The sequence below is a fragment of the Plutella xylostella genome, chromosome 27 (assembly GCF_932276165.1).
Source record: "Plutella xylostella chromosome 27, ilPluXylo3.1, whole genome shotgun sequence".
Lineage (NCBI taxonomy): Eukaryota > Metazoa > Arthropoda > Insecta > Lepidoptera > Plutellidae > Plutella > Plutella xylostella.
This window is the reverse complement of record NC_064007.1, coordinates 2920313-2937528: the sequence shown is the minus strand read 5'-3', so window position 1 is coordinate 2937528 and position 17216 is coordinate 2920313. Positions and strand designations below refer to the sequence as shown.

The window sequence follows — 17216 nt, the reverse complement described above, 5'->3', positions numbered from 1 at the left end:
GTATATCTTATTTCCTCGAGACTTCTGTTTCAAGAGGACCCCCTTTGAGAATTTATGTAGAAGTTTCCTAGTACTATTTAGATATAGACATAGTAATTGCTTTGCCAACCAGTGAAAAAATACCAGACTTGATCACTGGAGCTAAAGTTTATACAGATTATTCAATAATAATGAAAGAGCTTTTCAATTGTTTACAATTCAATGTACTTATACATAAATTATAAATTGAAATAAGTACCTACGAGCTATAACTATTAATAAACATGTATCTAGATACTTTTTTTCACTCAATTTGAAATACGTAATTAATATATTCAGTATATTGATACTTAATATTTAAAATCTAGGAAAATATTGGTCCTAAATCCTAGAAGTAACCATTTTATTTCAATTCCTAAACCAGCTCTTTCATTATCCGCTTTTAGAACACATTATAGACGAGCCCTACATCTACAGATATCAGCATCTGTTTCAGAATAACATACTAACGCCTGTTTTAGTTTTAGATTTTTACTAACATTTAACTACTGACGTATTTATTTAATTTTCACATTGTGCATGTAATTGTAAGACTACACAAGACACTCACACACACAAACTTACATTTAATGTTATTTTTATACTTTCACAATTCTCACACTCTTAATAAACTATTGGTACAAACAAATTCCTACTAAGTACTTAGATAGGTACTTATTTATAACTAGGTAATTTACTAGTAGGTAATGATATTCAACGTCATAACTACAGGTACATACATAAGATAAATATAAGCTTATTTATAGAGCTTAGTAATTACGATTGCAAGTATAAAACTGTCAAAATGAATTAAAATTTATGGTCGTCCTGATTACAGAGGATGATAATAATAATAATAACTGATCAAAACTGATACACAACGCATAGATAAAATATACAATACAATCTCTCTAACATTCAAACATCACAATTAATTTACAGAAGATGATTCTGAGTACAATAATAATGCATCAAAAATGATACTTACACTAGCGCAAAAATACTATACTTCCTTACATTTTTACACTGAAATACAGACATGGATTACATCCTACATACATTTCTTACATTCTTACAGTTACATTTCTTACAGTTAATAGCTGTTATATAGCTAATGGAAAGATCTTACTTTATTTGTTAAACACTTTACACACAATATTTATAATAATTACCCTACAGTACTTACATACTTTACATGTTTACACCAGTATACCCATACTTTTGAACAAACGTGTAAATATCTATGCGTTTAGCTACTTTCGACAAAATATGCACTTAACTTCTTATACATACACGGCTTATTGTAAGTATGTACCTACACACAACTGTAACAACAAAATGTAAGTACTTAAATACTAAAAAATATTTTTTATTTTTCCAAATAAAGAAAAAGTCCAGGCCGGGTGAAGTGGAGGTAGTCGAGGTATACAACGTGTGGAGAAAGTCATTTTTATATGTTCTATAAAACAGTACAATATTAGACCGTGGCTAACATAGACAGTGTCAAAATTTATTAATTCTATGTGTCTTTTCTACGTAAATAATCGGCAATATCGACAAGCAAAGGGTGACCACATTCTATCATATGATCAGCTTAGTATTGAAGTACAATCATATGCTAGAATTGCATATTTCAGGGGCGAATTATTCAGTACCGGAATCAGAAAGCGTTGATCCCCTTTTTGTAGCGCACTAACTTTTATCTCTCTAACACCAAACCTAATACCTTTTTAACAACCCAATTCAAATTGTGATAAAATACCAAACATGCATGCGTTAAATACCTACCTCTAAAACCCTGAAAATACTTATATAAAACTAGAGTTAAGTACTTAATAATGTTAAAACGGCACCTGCCTGTAAACTGCTTCGAAACCTGCTTCTCCGCTTCGTAAACGCGAACCGTTTTGTTATAGCAAATGTTAGCATCTACCTGTATAAAGTTGTCACAATAAGCCATAAATAACAATTATTCTAAATTAGTTAGCGTACACGCATTCCGTTCTGATACACGGTTTAATTCTGGCTTTGCGGACCGATAATAAATCAATTGTGTACGAATATAGATACGGAAGCCACGGCTAAAATTATCAACACGCTTTCTTGTTGTAACCCACTCACGTCAAGTTCCTACAGATGTAAAAATCTACTCATGGTTTATTAATGAATTAATGGTTTAGACCTATATTAGAACCTACTTTTATGTAATTTACATATACATACTTACTTTATTTTTTTTTCTTTGTTATGTCTCTACAGTTATGATCGATACTCGAGACTCAATAACGCAGTACTCAACGTAAGAGACTCTAATTAAGTAAGCTTGTACGCAATCAAGGTCACAGTAATTTTAACGCATGTTGACATGTGACATTAATTTACAGCTACATCGTTGCAAAATGCACACTGTGTAAAATTTTAACAGAAACATTTACCGCATAGTTCGAGCCAATAATCTTGACATATAATTTCCCACTTATACACGAAACCTGTTATCGCGGAAGCGTACGGTGAATGTCTAATCAATTTGCATAAACAAAATTTCCTGGACGAAAATACTGTTGCAGTTACACCTGTTGATATTGATGACGCTGAAGAATTAGCCGATGACGCTGTTGGATTTAATGAAGCAGAGAAACCGGCGCGCGCACCGAGCCAGGACGTAAAAGCATTCTTATGATTGATAGCCATTCTTATAAATATGACTGCAAGAAATAGGCCAAGAGCGAAGCAGCCGGTCTTGAAACGTTCTCACCCTTAACTACCTGCTCTTGCCAGAACCGATGATATATTGTGAACGGAATATATTGTTAAAAACATATTCATCTTTCAAGTGCAGTCAGGCGTCTCGAATAGGCGTTTAAGTGTCAATTTGTTAAATAAACACAACACGAAACAAAAGATAACACGAAAATTAATTATGTGTTTAATGTAGCTCTTGATTTACTGTTAGTCGATGTATTGCTCTGTAATATTTTCATCAGGAGTTGAAAATGTTATTTATACCACTTATAAATTTATATTCATTCCATTTATTCAAACAAAAAAAAACAAACAAGAATGTACTATATAAAAACTTGAAATACATTAATAAAAGCTGTCATGTACTATTACTTGTGTGAATAGGTCGAACGGAACAAAATTGCCCCATGATACTTCTGTTATTCTTTCTTTAGTCTAAAACCGAACGTATTATTCTCACCCATGTAGGTATACATAATCAAGTTGTTGAATAGGTCTTATTACAGTGACAAGAGTGTAACTTATATACTTTATTCATGCAGATTTTAATACATTCTTTAGCGAAATGTATTAAATAAAGATTAATTAATGTAGACGACATTGTCAAATTACCGAGGACAAACGTATTTCAAAAACCACTGCGAAGACTAAAAAGCAGATTGCATCAAAGAGTTTCTTCAAATAGAACTTTTTGATTGACAGCATGCTCTGGGAGACAATGGAGATGTCAGGAGTCCGCGTGGGCGACTGCATTCTTGACAATATCTGTGCTAAACTTATAATTTGGCAAACTGCGAAAAATTTCCCAGTGGGAGGGTATTCAGTTCCTTTGCCCCGAGATGACCGTATAGATAAATTATAATTGCATCCAAGACGGAATTGTTAATGATAGTGTTGACAAATAGAGCCATTAAACAGAAGACTAACACGTAGGCGGTCGTTGCGTCGAAGCAATTCCGGGTCGGCAGAATTTGCCGCCTCGCTAACTATGTCGGTATCCCGAGCGTGCCGCGAGCTGATGCCAGCGTTGACAATCACTTGACTAATATACATTTAAATCCGACTGCCAATCGGTCACTTTGCGCAACCCCTCAATCTCATCTAATTTATGAATGTAGACAGCACGTAAGGGTCGCACGCACACTCTGAATCTTTTTTAAGACCTAAAGGACGATCTTGAAGATGTCTTCGTCGATTATCTAATCTAGGATCTAGATTTGATCTTAGGAGACGGGCTTGATGCTAATCGTGGCATGTAGATGATTGGATTTGAAGTGCACATTGCAGATGTTGTTGGGATATCACCGGTTTGAATTGTTTTGCTTCGTAGTCTTTTCAGACGGCTGAAACTATCACAAGTGTCACTTTGTTTAAAATAAATAGCTACATATATTTTTTTTAATTATTTAGACAAGACATATAATAGATAAATAAATAACAATTTTATCACTATCAATAACAGTTTTTATCTCTGTAAGCAAGCAACGTGTGCACCACTAACTTTTCCCCCTATATGTATAGTTTTTTCTCACAGTGTTGGTGAAAAATACTAAGGCTAGAATAGGGTTTGTCATCAAGATAACCGGATTAGCCAATTAGATTAGGTGTCAGTCGCTGACTGTTCCGGATGTATAATTATAACGTACGGATAAGGCCGTAGGTTGGTAGATGATACGTCACTCGGGAAGGCTATGTAGTTATAAAATTGAGACTGAGTACAGTTAGTTACAGTACACGTAACACTACTACTTGTAAAATTTTACGCAAAATGTGCGTAAGCATAATCGTGTAATATCAGCGATTTGTTACTGATTCGGCGTGTGTCGGTAGTAACTAGCTACCGCGGTCACATAAATAAGCACCGACGTTCAAGAGCACGCAACACGGATGGCTCACCTTAATCTGATAATTAATTGAAATGGGCTGCTGATTTGTGCTGAAACACAAATAGAAGATCCCCCCCCCCCCTGCCCCGCCCCGCGAGTCTGCAAACGACCAAGTTCGAGCACCCCCTCCTCAGTCTTTTGACATTCGCGCCCATTTTTAGATGGAACGACCAACGAACTAACATAAAACGAATTATCTCCAACGAATCCAACTAACTGGTGTACACACTGGAATTTAGATAAAAACATAAAAAATATGTAAATAAATAATTATAGGTAGGCATTTAAAAACGGTGGCAATTTAAAAATGGAGGTTGTTGAAGACCTTTTCAGGTTTAGGAAAAAATAAGTTGTACAAAACTTTTATGGGAACTTGAGTGAGTGGGTGGAACTGTGATAATTTTCGCTGTGATTAGAGTTTTAGTTTAAAAACTAAATTCTGTGAATGGTTTTTATTGTGGCACTTAGCTTTTTATGTGATACATTTATAAGTACCTAATATGGCTGCGTTAAAACCAAAGGGTTCTAAACCCGACCCGGTAAGTACCTAAGCTATGTCTGTTTGAGGAAACTATTTCTGTGTCTCAAAGAAAAGATATTTGGGTCTAGTAGACCTTCCTTCTTTCAAAACTGGCAGAGTAGTAATTAGATATTATGTTTTCTGACGTTACAATTTTAAACTCGCGAGCAACCAAATCGACTCAAGCCTTGACGGCGCAAACATACATTAATACAAGTAAAATTATGAATAGAAATAATAAAAATGATATGTCATTTAAAAGCTTAAGATGTCAGCTTTAATTTGATATCATTATTATTGAAATCCATTCATCATTTTTGAAATAAATGATGTCTGAACGCAATTGTAGGAAAAACGGGAATTTAGGAAAAAAGGGTATGGGTATCGTATTATACAAATTAAACAAAAAATGTTAAGATAAAAATTTATTTATTTAAATCAATACTTTGTATTGCCCCCTCTTGCCCTAATTACAGCCTGCAGCCTGTTTCTCATAGACCTTATCAACTTTTTGACAGTTTCCTGAGGAATGCCGTCCCACTCCTCTAATAAAGCTGTCTTCAGCTCGTCCACGCTTGCAGGGACTGGATTCCTGGCCCGAACTCTTCTTTTGAGCTCGTCCCATAAGTGTTCGATGGGATTCAGGTCAGGACTGAGCGCAGGCCAGTCCATCGTGCGCAATTCCTTCTCTCTCAGAAACTGCCGACTGACTCGTGCCGTGTGGCAGCGGGCATTGTCGTGCATTAGCACGAAGTCTTCACCGACAAATTCTGCATAGGGCACAACATGACCGAGTAGAATGTCGGTGATGTACCGATCAGCTGTTAACCCGCCTCCTCGGCCGCCTCCAGGCACGAAAACAAGTGCGGTTTTTCCCTCTAGAGAAATACCAGCCCACATCATGCAGGAACCGCCGCCATATGCTACTGTTTCAGCGAAACAACATTGGGCAAATCGTTCCCCCGGACGCCGGTAGACCCGGCCTCTCCTGTCACTGCCATGCAGACACACTCTGCACTCATCAGTAAACAGGACCGACCGCCATTGCGCAATGCTCCAATCGAGATGCTCTCGAGCAAACTGAAGACGCGCTTGTCGGTGGCCTGCAGTCAATTTGGGGCCTGATGCAGGTCTTTTTGGTGTCAAGTTGGCTTCCTTCAAGCGTCTTCTCACTGTCCACTCGCTGACAGCCACTTGTCGTACACGTCTCAGTTCTTGCTGCACATCAACGCCCGTAAGGTGTCGATTGCGCAGCGAGGTTGAGACAATGAAGCGGTCGTCTCTCTCTGAAGTGCAGCGGTGGCGGCCCGTTCTTGGTCTTCGATTGAAGGCACCAGTCTCTTGGAACCGTCTGTATACTCGGGATACAGCAGACTGGCTCAAGTGGAGCTGGGCAGCGACTGCTCGCTGACTTAACCCTTGTTGCAGCAAGGCAACAACTTGAGCAGCTTCTTCTGGTGTGGTATCCATGGGTTTGCGAAAACAAGGAATACAATGCAACGAGATGTGTACCGGTCAACTTGCAACAAGCGACTGATAAGGTACACCGGATGTGGAAAGGTTTTATAGCGGGATCAGGTAGCGCAAGGCGTGGATTCCTAATGAGGTAATTAACACTGACGGGCAATTAAAATGCGTCATTAAATCTGCGCTTAGTTTTTTTTTATGGTATTGATCTTAATTGAAAGCCTAATTCTTCAGCTTTCGAATGACATATCACTTTTATATTTACCATTTATCGTTTTAGGAAAATCAATGTATATGTGCGCCGTGAAGGCTTGAGTCGATTTGGTTGCTCGCGAGTGTAGGTAACACACCTGAAAAACCTGACCTAAAATAAATATGAATATCCCTGAATTTATATGATGTGCCAATTAGTTTTATGGTGCTCATTAAAGTATGATTCACTCGTTACACAAAGGATTAGTAAAGACATTAATATACCAACTTACTCGAGATATATCATGTGCGCCTTTCAGCTACTTTAAATTTAATGTTTTACCTGGACTGGTACCATCAGCAACAAATAAATCTAGGCGCAATATTTCACGCTTGTTATTATTAATAATTTTAAACGTATTGGCTTAACACCAGCTCTACATTTATCAGGAAGAACTCCAGTATATCTACAGACCATTTGGCCGCGGTGTTTGATATACTGCATCTGTCATAACCACTACTTTCGACTAATGTAACCCGTGTATTGAATTACTCGTAATTTTTCAAACAGCCAGCCTTGGCAACAGCTGGACCCAAAGATCTTTTTGATGCAAACAATTTTAGAACTTATCTTGATGAAATTAAAAATGTAAAAATACTGTTATCTGATGCTGATGACGCTGTAACAGTAATGAGAGTATTTTATGTTGCCGACTTGAACAATTACATAGATGAAAGCTTTTTAAAGAACTTGCAGATATAAATACTAGTCTGGGATATTGTAACAACATGAACAAAACGCTTAATAATACATCTGGCGGGTGCATAGACGTGGTATTAATTTTATTGACACGCTAAATGAGTCTTGTTGATTTTATTTTTACAGTCCTATCAATAGTCTCGAATACCTCGATTTTTCATGAGTCATGCCGCCAGATTGATTGTTCTGCGTATGTGGGTGGTATGGCGAGTGAAATATTGTTTATTGACAAAAACGTTGGCCCTATTTCAAGGGCGACTTAATGTCTTATGAGAACTTTTAATACTATTGCGTTTGTATACAACAGTAACGTTTCACCAACCATTAAAAGTCTTTTCAAAATTTCACCAGCTATGATGCTTAAAACTGTGCTAACAATATTATCTTTCACTATTACGTTTCCGCCATGTTGATTGCGTGTTGTGTGGTGTAGAGACGCAAGTCCGGCGACGCCAGAAGGCCGTCCGTCCAGGATCTGGAGGACCTCATCAACAAGCCTTCAGTGCCGCTGAAGCCTTCCGGCAATGAGGGGCCTCCCGTCATCGTGGACTTCCAGGAGAGCAATTCTGCTATTGAAGGTAATTTATGACACCCTCCTTAAATCAACAACAAAATTCCTTAAAACTATGAATCGTAAATACTAATAAAAAAAATAATTAAAGGAAAATTTAACATATACTCGTTCAGCTCATGGAATAAGTCCGCTGGCTCTGCCACTCAACGTGCGATATTGTTCGTTATCAATAGTAAAAAGCTAACAGTGCAATTGTCTTTTTTACCCTCGACGAAAAGAGGGGTGTTATAAGTTTAACGTGTCTATGTACCTGTACCTGCCTGAATCTGCTGAACCAATTTTTGCCATGTTTTTTTCGGGTCATAGGTATTAAGTCGGTTTAACCGATCAAAAGTGATGCGACTTTGTGTTAATGCCGGGGGTTTTTAACGTTGGTTTAGTTATTAATATTACACTCAAACTTTCACAGAGGAGACTGGCTACCTCACGGTCCAAGTGGAGGGCAACCCCCCGCCCACCTTCAAGTTCTACAAGGGGGTGACGGAGATCATCGAGGGCGGGCGCTTCAAGTACATCACCGATGGTGAAAACGGCCTCATCACCCTGTGCATGAGGAAGGTCAAGCCTAATGATGAGGGGAAATACAGGGTCGTGGTGTCCAACATCCACGGCGAAGACTCCGCGGAGATGCAGCTTTATGTGTCCGGTAAGTTTTTTTATACCTATGTAGCTGATATCGAATAAAGAAACAAAATATTTCTTTGCATCGTTAAATGACATTATTGACGAAAGTCAACCAAAAACTACTCTCAATTCGGAAAGAAAAAGGGCTCTTATATAATATTAATTACTTGTTTGATAGGAAGAATAACAGTAGTTTATCATAGAACCTTTTTATAGCCTACCAATATTTTTAGTTTTCTTATCGTCGACACAACTACGTTTATAATTTGCAAACTTATAGAAATAATAGAAGAATAATCCCAAAACATTGCGATTAACAGTCTCTTCTGAAAGACCTCTAAGTACCTACTTACCTTCATACATCATTTTCGAAAACATTCCCAATTTCATTAAAAAACAAGTAAAGTGATATATTTATTAATTTCTTCAATACAGATTCCAGTGGAATGGACTTCCGTGCTATGCTCAAAAAGAGAAAGTACGCAAAATGGGGTGAAAAGAAAGAGGAAATAGACACGACACTGAAGGAGGTCGAAAAACCAGTACCAGCACTCAAAAAAGTGGAAAGGGTAAGCTTTTTTCATCGTCACATTATTTTATAATAGGTTTATTATACTATTAAATTAAATTTCATTGTTAGTGGTGATATAAATACTGCTTATACTTAAAAAATAAATGTAATACTTCAAGTAAATGAGGGGTTTAAAGATAATATAAACGGAACTCGCTGTAAAATCCTTGTTTCTGCGCCTTACGATTTATTTATTTTTAAACCCTTACATTATAAACGTTATCTAGTAAATTTTATATTTGCTTTAACCATCCCAACGATAAACGACTTAAACTTGAACTTTCAACACACCTGATATCAAAAATCTCAAATTCCAAAAACGCTTTCCGATCCAGACATGTAATGTCGTTTGGTATCACCATCCTGTTAAAACTAGGCCGTTGGAGTGTTGCCAGCCAAGTGTCGACTGTCTCTGATGATAATGCATCATATGCTTTGATTCCATGGTGCAGGGCTTAGAGACTGGTTATTTCGAGGAAGACGGCTTCATAGTGGTCGTTTCCGAAGGGGTCGAGATGTGTAGGTTCCCGGCTGACAGACGCAGGAGCTCTTCAAACTGGTCTTGGTTTAAGGTCCTCAAATACCTGGTTTTTAATGTCACCATCGTCACGACCATCGTTCATTCCATAATTCATTCACCACCGTGATCGCTGGCTTTCTTAGTTTAGTACACAAATTATGAATTAAAATGAAATATTAAAGCTGATGAATAACGCTTTTGGTGTTTAACATGAGTAATTATATAAAGCTATCCAATCATTAAAAGTAAAAAACCTCTAAACTTACTAACTATAACCAACTTAATCTATATAAAATTGAAAATAAACGCATTTGTAATTTTTTCCAATTAATTTGAAACTTAAATCCTTATTTGGATATACGATATCAATACATATTCTGGCAATTAAAAAATGAAACTGACAAATACTTGTCAGTCGTGAAATTCTTGTTTAGATTGTGTTTAGATAACAATTAGATTAACTTCTAGCAAAGTTAGTTAAATTAACTATAGACGTGGTTTTATGACCTTGGGAACCAAATTACCAACAAATATGGCTACTTGGCTTTATCGGAAGTTATTCTCGGGGTGGCAAGTAAGTATAAATAAAGACTATCAAGTCGTGATAATTTAACAATAATTATTGCCTTCTACCTTCCTTCTACCATTACAAAACGATATTATTTATGTCAATGCCTTCTACAGTTCACAGACATCTTAATTTTAACTATTCATTTCATTTTTACTCATACTAAGAGGCCATAACAGTTTTTATAACAACTTATAAGCTTAAGTAACGTTTTCAAATTGCTTCTTCACAAGGCACTTTTTAAATTAAACTGCACTGACGCTTTTTAAATAAACGAGAGTTTAAAATAAACCTTAAACGGATTCTAGGGTATTTATCAAATAAAGAGACGAATGTCTCTTCAAGAAATGATACCCGATTGGCCCAAACTGATGGAGACTGTGAGAGTTAAGGTTCGATATAAAGGAACACAATAAAACTGAAACTTAAACCAAATGAGAGAGACGTCGACTTTGTGAAATATATGATGAAGTAGATACACTACAAAACAACATATTTAATATCATAATTTGTCTACGATATATTTTACAGGGTTGAAGTCTCTTTTAAATGAATGAAATTAAATTAAACGAATGATAAACACACTAAACTAAATAACCCACTGAAAATAAATATATTAACCCTCAACGTGAAGAACTGCAGTAATTTAGATGAACTCGGTATAAGCTAAGCAGTTACTTCAACAAATATAGGTGGCATACTACCTAATATATTTATTTTCAGAGCGATCTAAATAAATGCACATAAAATGAATTTTATAATAATAAACCCAATAACTAGCACAAGGTTTTTGTATCACCACTTCAATTAAATTATTAACTGGACATGTTTTTCCAGGGAATGTAAGTGGAATGAATTCTTAGTTATGTATCTTTTGGACTGTGAAAAGTTTTTTCAGGTTTCTGTGACGTCGGATTGAAGAGCTTCTGTCACGTCATTATTGTTTTAATTTACAAATGTACCCTCACGTTTATCATCATTAATTTCAGCTGATGCATCCACTGTTTGCAGATGTTGGATTTTATTAAATTCCTAAGTGATAATTACAATGTCATCTTCTTTATAATCTACTGTATCTTCTGTGTCGTCGATTCTTTCTTTTGTGTTTGACTGCTAACACATTTTAGACTGTTTACTTAATTTGTGCATTGTAGTTATCACATCATCAGATTTTTATACTGTGACACCTTTTAAATATGTTTAGTTAGAATTGTGTACACTCCATTAGCTTTAAAGTGTAGGTTAACCTGTAGTATCGCCTCGCTAAGGATTCATGGATATTTTATAGAGAACTCATAATAGAAGACCATCACTTGCCGATCTCATCCCGGACTGGCCAGTACTGCACTCGGTCAAAAAGAACGAGGTTTGCCGAGCACATGTCCGATAGCCGACACGATGCATCATGATATGAATCACCAGCATTAGTTGTCGCACAGTCAAATTTAAAATTTTATGTTTAATTCAGATCACGGCAAAAAGGAGCGGAGAAGTAAGCTATTAAAATTATTAAAATATAGTTCTAATAAGTTTACGATTTATTGTACCTAATTAGCTTGTAATCAAAGTTCAAAAAACTTTTACTCCGCTCTTTAAAGCAGTTCGTGATCTCACTATTTATGTTCTATAGCATCACAATATTGGGTCTACAATGCCAATGTTGGTCACCGTTTATAATTAATAGATGGCATCTCTATGGGTCTATCTCTCTTCTCTTCAATTTAACTTTTCAGTGCACTATATCTTCGTTTTTAGTCCGCACTGGCACAAAGTGTTTAGATATAGCACTGTTACAAATATTGATGTGTAGGGATATCCAAAACCACAAAGTCACTATTCTGCTTTGAAAAACGTCATTTTATGTAGTAAACCACCACGCACATTCTATCTCTCTTCGGAAGTCACTATCAATAAAATATAAAGCGGCATGATTTGTGTGGGTGACGATTCATGAAAGATTGAGCGCTGAGTCTAACGCCTCGGTTATTGTGAACTATGATTTTTGATTGAAACTTTTGCATTTTTGTGTCTGGTTTTCATTCACCTACAGCGATTAGAGTTATTTCTTTGTTAAGTGGATTTCTTTGATGTCCACTCACAATATCGCTACCAGCACTGTTTTGTAATTGCACCGTTGAAGCATTATTTACAGATCCTTTTTTAATGTTCCACTGCGCATTTATTTCAGAAACAAGAGTCGTTCTTGAAACCTCTGGTAGACCAATTTGCCAAGGAAGGCAAGGATAAGAAGGTGGTGTTTGAAGCCAACTTCTCCAAGCCTAATGCAAAACCAAAGTGGTTCTTCCGCAAAGATGTAAGTTCATTAATTACACTCACATTAAGTTACATATTTATAATATTTTATTCATCTAGTAGGAAGTTCTTTGCATCGAAGAATAGTTTCTAAGACTTGTGTTTTCCACAGGAATTATTCCCAGGATCCAAATACAAGATGCAGAACGAGCAAGACTCGTACAAACTCATCATCTACAACCCGAAGGTCGAAGATACGGGCAAGATCACAATCGAGATCGGTGGCGTGACCTGCACAGCCTTCTTGCAAGTCGAGGAACCCGACCCGAGCTACACCTTCACTAAACACCTGAAGAAGGTCACAAGTGGTTACACCAAACACGAAACTTTATTAGAATGCGCTGTCAGCAATAGCCTTGCTATTGTCTCATGGTGGAAGGGAGACGAGAAACTGGAAGATGGAGAAGACTTCCAGATTACGAAGGAACTGTCTGGTGCTTGCAAGCTTCTCATTAAGAACTCCAAGTTGGAGGACTCCGGCAAATACAGGTGTCAGATCGAGAAGCAACCTGAAAAGTCGGAGACGGAAGTGAAGATTATCGGTATGTAATATTTTGATATCTATGAACTGATCATATTATATAGATAAGTAAGTATGGTCGTATCTGAATTGGGGATGGATAATAATGACTTTGGTGGTTTACAGAGTACCCGTACAAGTTCACCAAAGTGCTTAAATCTCAACAAGCCACCGAGAAAGACAACATCACGCTGCTCTGTGAGCTAGACGATGCAGGTGGCGATGTTGAATGGTGAGTAGAATACCATTTTGTTAAAAATTATATACTTACAGTCAATTATGAATTATGAAGTTGCAGCAAGTACCTACATGGTTTGTAAATAATTTTATAAAAGTTACAATACTTAATACCAACAATAACCAGTAATAAAACATAACATACATAAGATAGAATTCAGAAATTTTAATATACCTAATGTAAAATATTCCTCCAGGTTTAAGAACGGCGAGCCAGTGAAACCTGACAAGCGCATATCCATAGTGAAGGATGGTCGCAAGCGCAAGATCGTCATCAAGGATGCAAAGGTCACCGACGCCGGCGCCTACAAGTGCGTCAGCAACGCCGATGAGACTGCGTGCGAGCTGATCGTCAATTGTTAGTATACTCTCTTTGCCTTTCCTGACATTGACATAGATTTTGATTTGAAAGATACATATGCCGAGTTGCAGAAAGGAACTTAAGAGCTTGTAGCTAAATAAGCGTGTCAGAAGCGCGCTTGCATGTACGCCTTCCATATACTACTATAGGTACCCTAGAGCGCGCGATTCAAAACGCCTAATGTGTACAAGCTCTTAAGTGCCTTTCTGCAACTCGGCGTTACAATGCTGCTTATGCCATCGAAGAAGTTTAGTGCTGAGTTGAATGCCTAATATTAACTAATTATTGCAGACTCGAATCGCTTCAACAAGAAGTTGAAGGACACCGAAGCAATTGAGAGGGACAAGGTTGTTCTTGAAGTGGAACTTCAGGACCAGACCGCGGAAGCTGTTTGGTCTTTCAATGGACAACCTATTGTGCCCAGTGATAGGTAAGCTACGATAGAAAATATTGCTAGAATGTCGATATAACATTTTTGACTCTTGTCTGTCATGTATGTCATGTATGGTTTACCTCACAGCATCGTCATCGATAATACCTTCTGTCACTCACTGTCGGGTAAAAGCTTCTATCAAAGGTCAAGAAATAGTATTGTTTTCAATATCATGCATATCTTTCAGAATCGAAATAAAGAATCTTGGTGGAGGCAAACACCAGCTCATCTTCAACAAGCTGGAGATGGAAGACGACGGTGAGATCCTGTGTGAGTCCGGAAAGCTCAGCTCTTCCTGCAAGTTGACCGTGAAGAAAGGCGAGTCGAAACCCGCTATCGAGAGCCCAGAGGAATTCAATGGACCTGCTGGGCAGCCGTTTGTCATTGAGGTGCCTTACAAAAGTAAGTACAAGATCGATTAAAAATACTTTCGATTTCTTCTTAAAAAATGAAGAGTTCTAAATTTAAAATCCTATTTCAGTTACCGGCACCCGAGTATCGCCAATCGAAGCGAAGTTGTTCAAGGACGGCAAAGCGCTGCCAATCAAAGAGGTGGAAGCTGTCGTTGAGCAGGAGAAGGTCCTGTTCAAGATCAAGAAGCCGACCCGCGAGGGAACCGGCATTTACCAGATCAAGCTGTCCAACGCACAGGGAGAGGACTCCAAGGATGTCACCATCAACATGCAGAGTGTGCCGACGCCTCCTCAGGATGTGGAGGTCGCGGAGGTGTTCCAGACCTCATGTGTCGTCACATGGAAGGCGCCGCAAGATGACGGTGGTTCAGGAATCATCAAATACGTCATTGAGCGCCAGGTAATTTATATAAAATAAATATTATACAATATCAATATAACTAATATCACTAATAACACACCTTGGTAAGGATATATTGACTTATTGGACAATTAAAACCAAAATTACGTTTCCAGGACTTATCTCTCAAAGCTGGCTGGGACAATGTGGGAGAGGTGGCTTTTGGTCAGCCATTGAAACACAAGGTTGAAGACCTTGTGGCGAAGAAGACGTACAAGTTCAGGATCCGGGCCGTCAACAAGATTGGCTCCAGTGAGCCTGGACTGTTCGGCAAGCCCGTGCTGGCTAAAGATCCTTGGGGTAAGAGAAGCACCAATAAGTACTCTATCTCTATATCTCTCTCTCTTTGAGGCTAGGTGGTCTGCCATCATTGTCTTCTCACTCCTCTTCGCTTTGCCTTCAAGGTTGTCCGCAAAGACGTTGCAGTGTCGTAGGTCTTTTTGCTCTACGTCTATCCATCTGGGCTTATACTTTCTTCGTAAATAGGTATCCCTTGAATATAGCTATATTAACACTAACTTATTATAACTTCAGATGAACCATCGAAGCCCAAGAACGTCGAGCTCACAGATTGGGACAAGGACCACGCGGACCTCAAATGGCAGAAGCCAGACAACGACGGTGGAGCACCGATCACGGGCTACGTCATCGAATACAAGGAGAAGTTCGGCAAAGACTGGGTGAAGGGCAAGGAGGTACCTGGAGACTGCCTGTCTGCGACTCAGGATGGCCTCAAGGAGGGAGGCACTTACGAGTTCAGAGTCAGGGCTATCAACAGGGCCGGTCCTGGTGAACCCAGCGACACCACTAAGCCTATTGTTGCTAAGTGCAGATTCGGTAAGATCCATTACTTACGTATTACACTTACAAGCAATGAAAAAGTTCCATTTACCATTTAAGTTGCATATATTATGTCACTAGAACCTCTTCATAGCTCTTGATAGTGTATTCATAGCTTTTAATGTTATAAGCGTAATATTCAACTTATACCTAACTGCTGGATTTCATTGCAGTCAAGCCGTTCATTGTGGGCGATGGTCTTCAGAACCTGATCGTGAAGAAGGGCCAGGTCATCACATACGACATCAAGTACGGTGGTGAGCCTGAACCTGAAGTCAAATGGATCAGGGGCGAAGAGGTAAGACCTTACAGATGTTTTGTTTTACCTACGTAGATTTTTTTAGAGTAGAGTAGTTTTTCAGTGACCTGATTTTCAGATTAATCAATGTTAAGTTGTTAAGTAGGTATTTCAGAGATATTGTAGATATATTATGTTAGGTATTTTAAATTAAGGATACACATTAATATTTATCTTTTTTCCAAAAAAGAAACGCGGCAAGCAGATCAAGGAACAGGTTAGAGGGTGAAACTAAAATAAATGTCCTCATATTTTTGATGTCCTCTAAACTTTTCATTTTTCAAACACATTTATGAAACTTGAATGTGTCTAACACACTACACTGTACACTACACTGACAACTGATCTGTACCTAGGGGGCATTTTAAGCGTAACAGAATGCCTAGCACGAGGCGCAAGACTCGCACGGCAAGACGTGACAAATTTTTGCGTAGCGCTCACTCACATTCCGAGGCGTCGAGAAAACTTTTGTCACGTCTATTCTATTCTCTGTGGGGGTGTAAGTACCTGCACCTGGCTCTCTCGAATGGAACCTTTGTGTATATCCCCAAGGTCTAAACTGCCTTCCTAAGCTTGGACCATTTCCACACCACGCTGGTCCACTGCGGGTTGGTGGGTTCACAAATCTAGATGTGCTAGATCTAGATATGCAGGTTTCCTCACGATGTTTTCCTTCACCGTAAGAGCGATGGTATACATTGTACTTAAGTTAAAAGAACTCATTGGTACATGTCAGCGCCGGGATCGAACCCGCATCTCTGGCGTGAGAAGCGGGCGCTTACCCGACTGAGCTACCACCGCTCTTGTCACGTCCTAACGTGGGCGTTTTTCGTCCCGTGCAGAGCTTGTTAACTATGTGACAATATATTTTCAGTTGTTCAGAGCAATTAAAACGCTTAGAATGCCTTCTAGTGTGCTAAACTACTCTACAACAACTGTATCTACTATTATTTGAAGCT

At 38.1% G+C, this 17216-nt stretch overlaps 1 protein-coding gene across 1 annotated transcript in view; it reads left to right on the top strand.

Annotated features, from left to right (window-relative positions):
• Positions 1–17216, top strand: part of LOC105392710 (twitchin) — a 122884-nt gene that overhangs the window by 28478 nt on the left and 77190 nt on the right. The window contains exons 48-60 of the mRNA XM_048630837.1: positions 8019–8163; positions 8569–8805; positions 9219–9352; positions 12631–12756; positions 12868–13297; positions 13402–13507; positions 13710–13870; positions 14165–14303; positions 14494–14708; positions 14788–15119; positions 15236–15419; positions 15654–15956; positions 16133–16257. Of these exons, the coding sequence (XP_048486794.1) occupies positions 8019–8163; positions 8569–8805; positions 9219–9352; positions 12631–12756; positions 12868–13297; positions 13402–13507; positions 13710–13870; positions 14165–14303; positions 14494–14708; positions 14788–15119; positions 15236–15419; positions 15654–15956; positions 16133–16257 (2637 nt within the window). The remainder of the gene's footprint in view (positions 1–8018; positions 8164–8568; positions 8806–9218; positions 9353–12630; positions 12757–12867; positions 13298–13401; positions 13508–13709; positions 13871–14164; positions 14304–14493; positions 14709–14787; positions 15120–15235; positions 15420–15653; positions 15957–16132; positions 16258–17216) is intronic.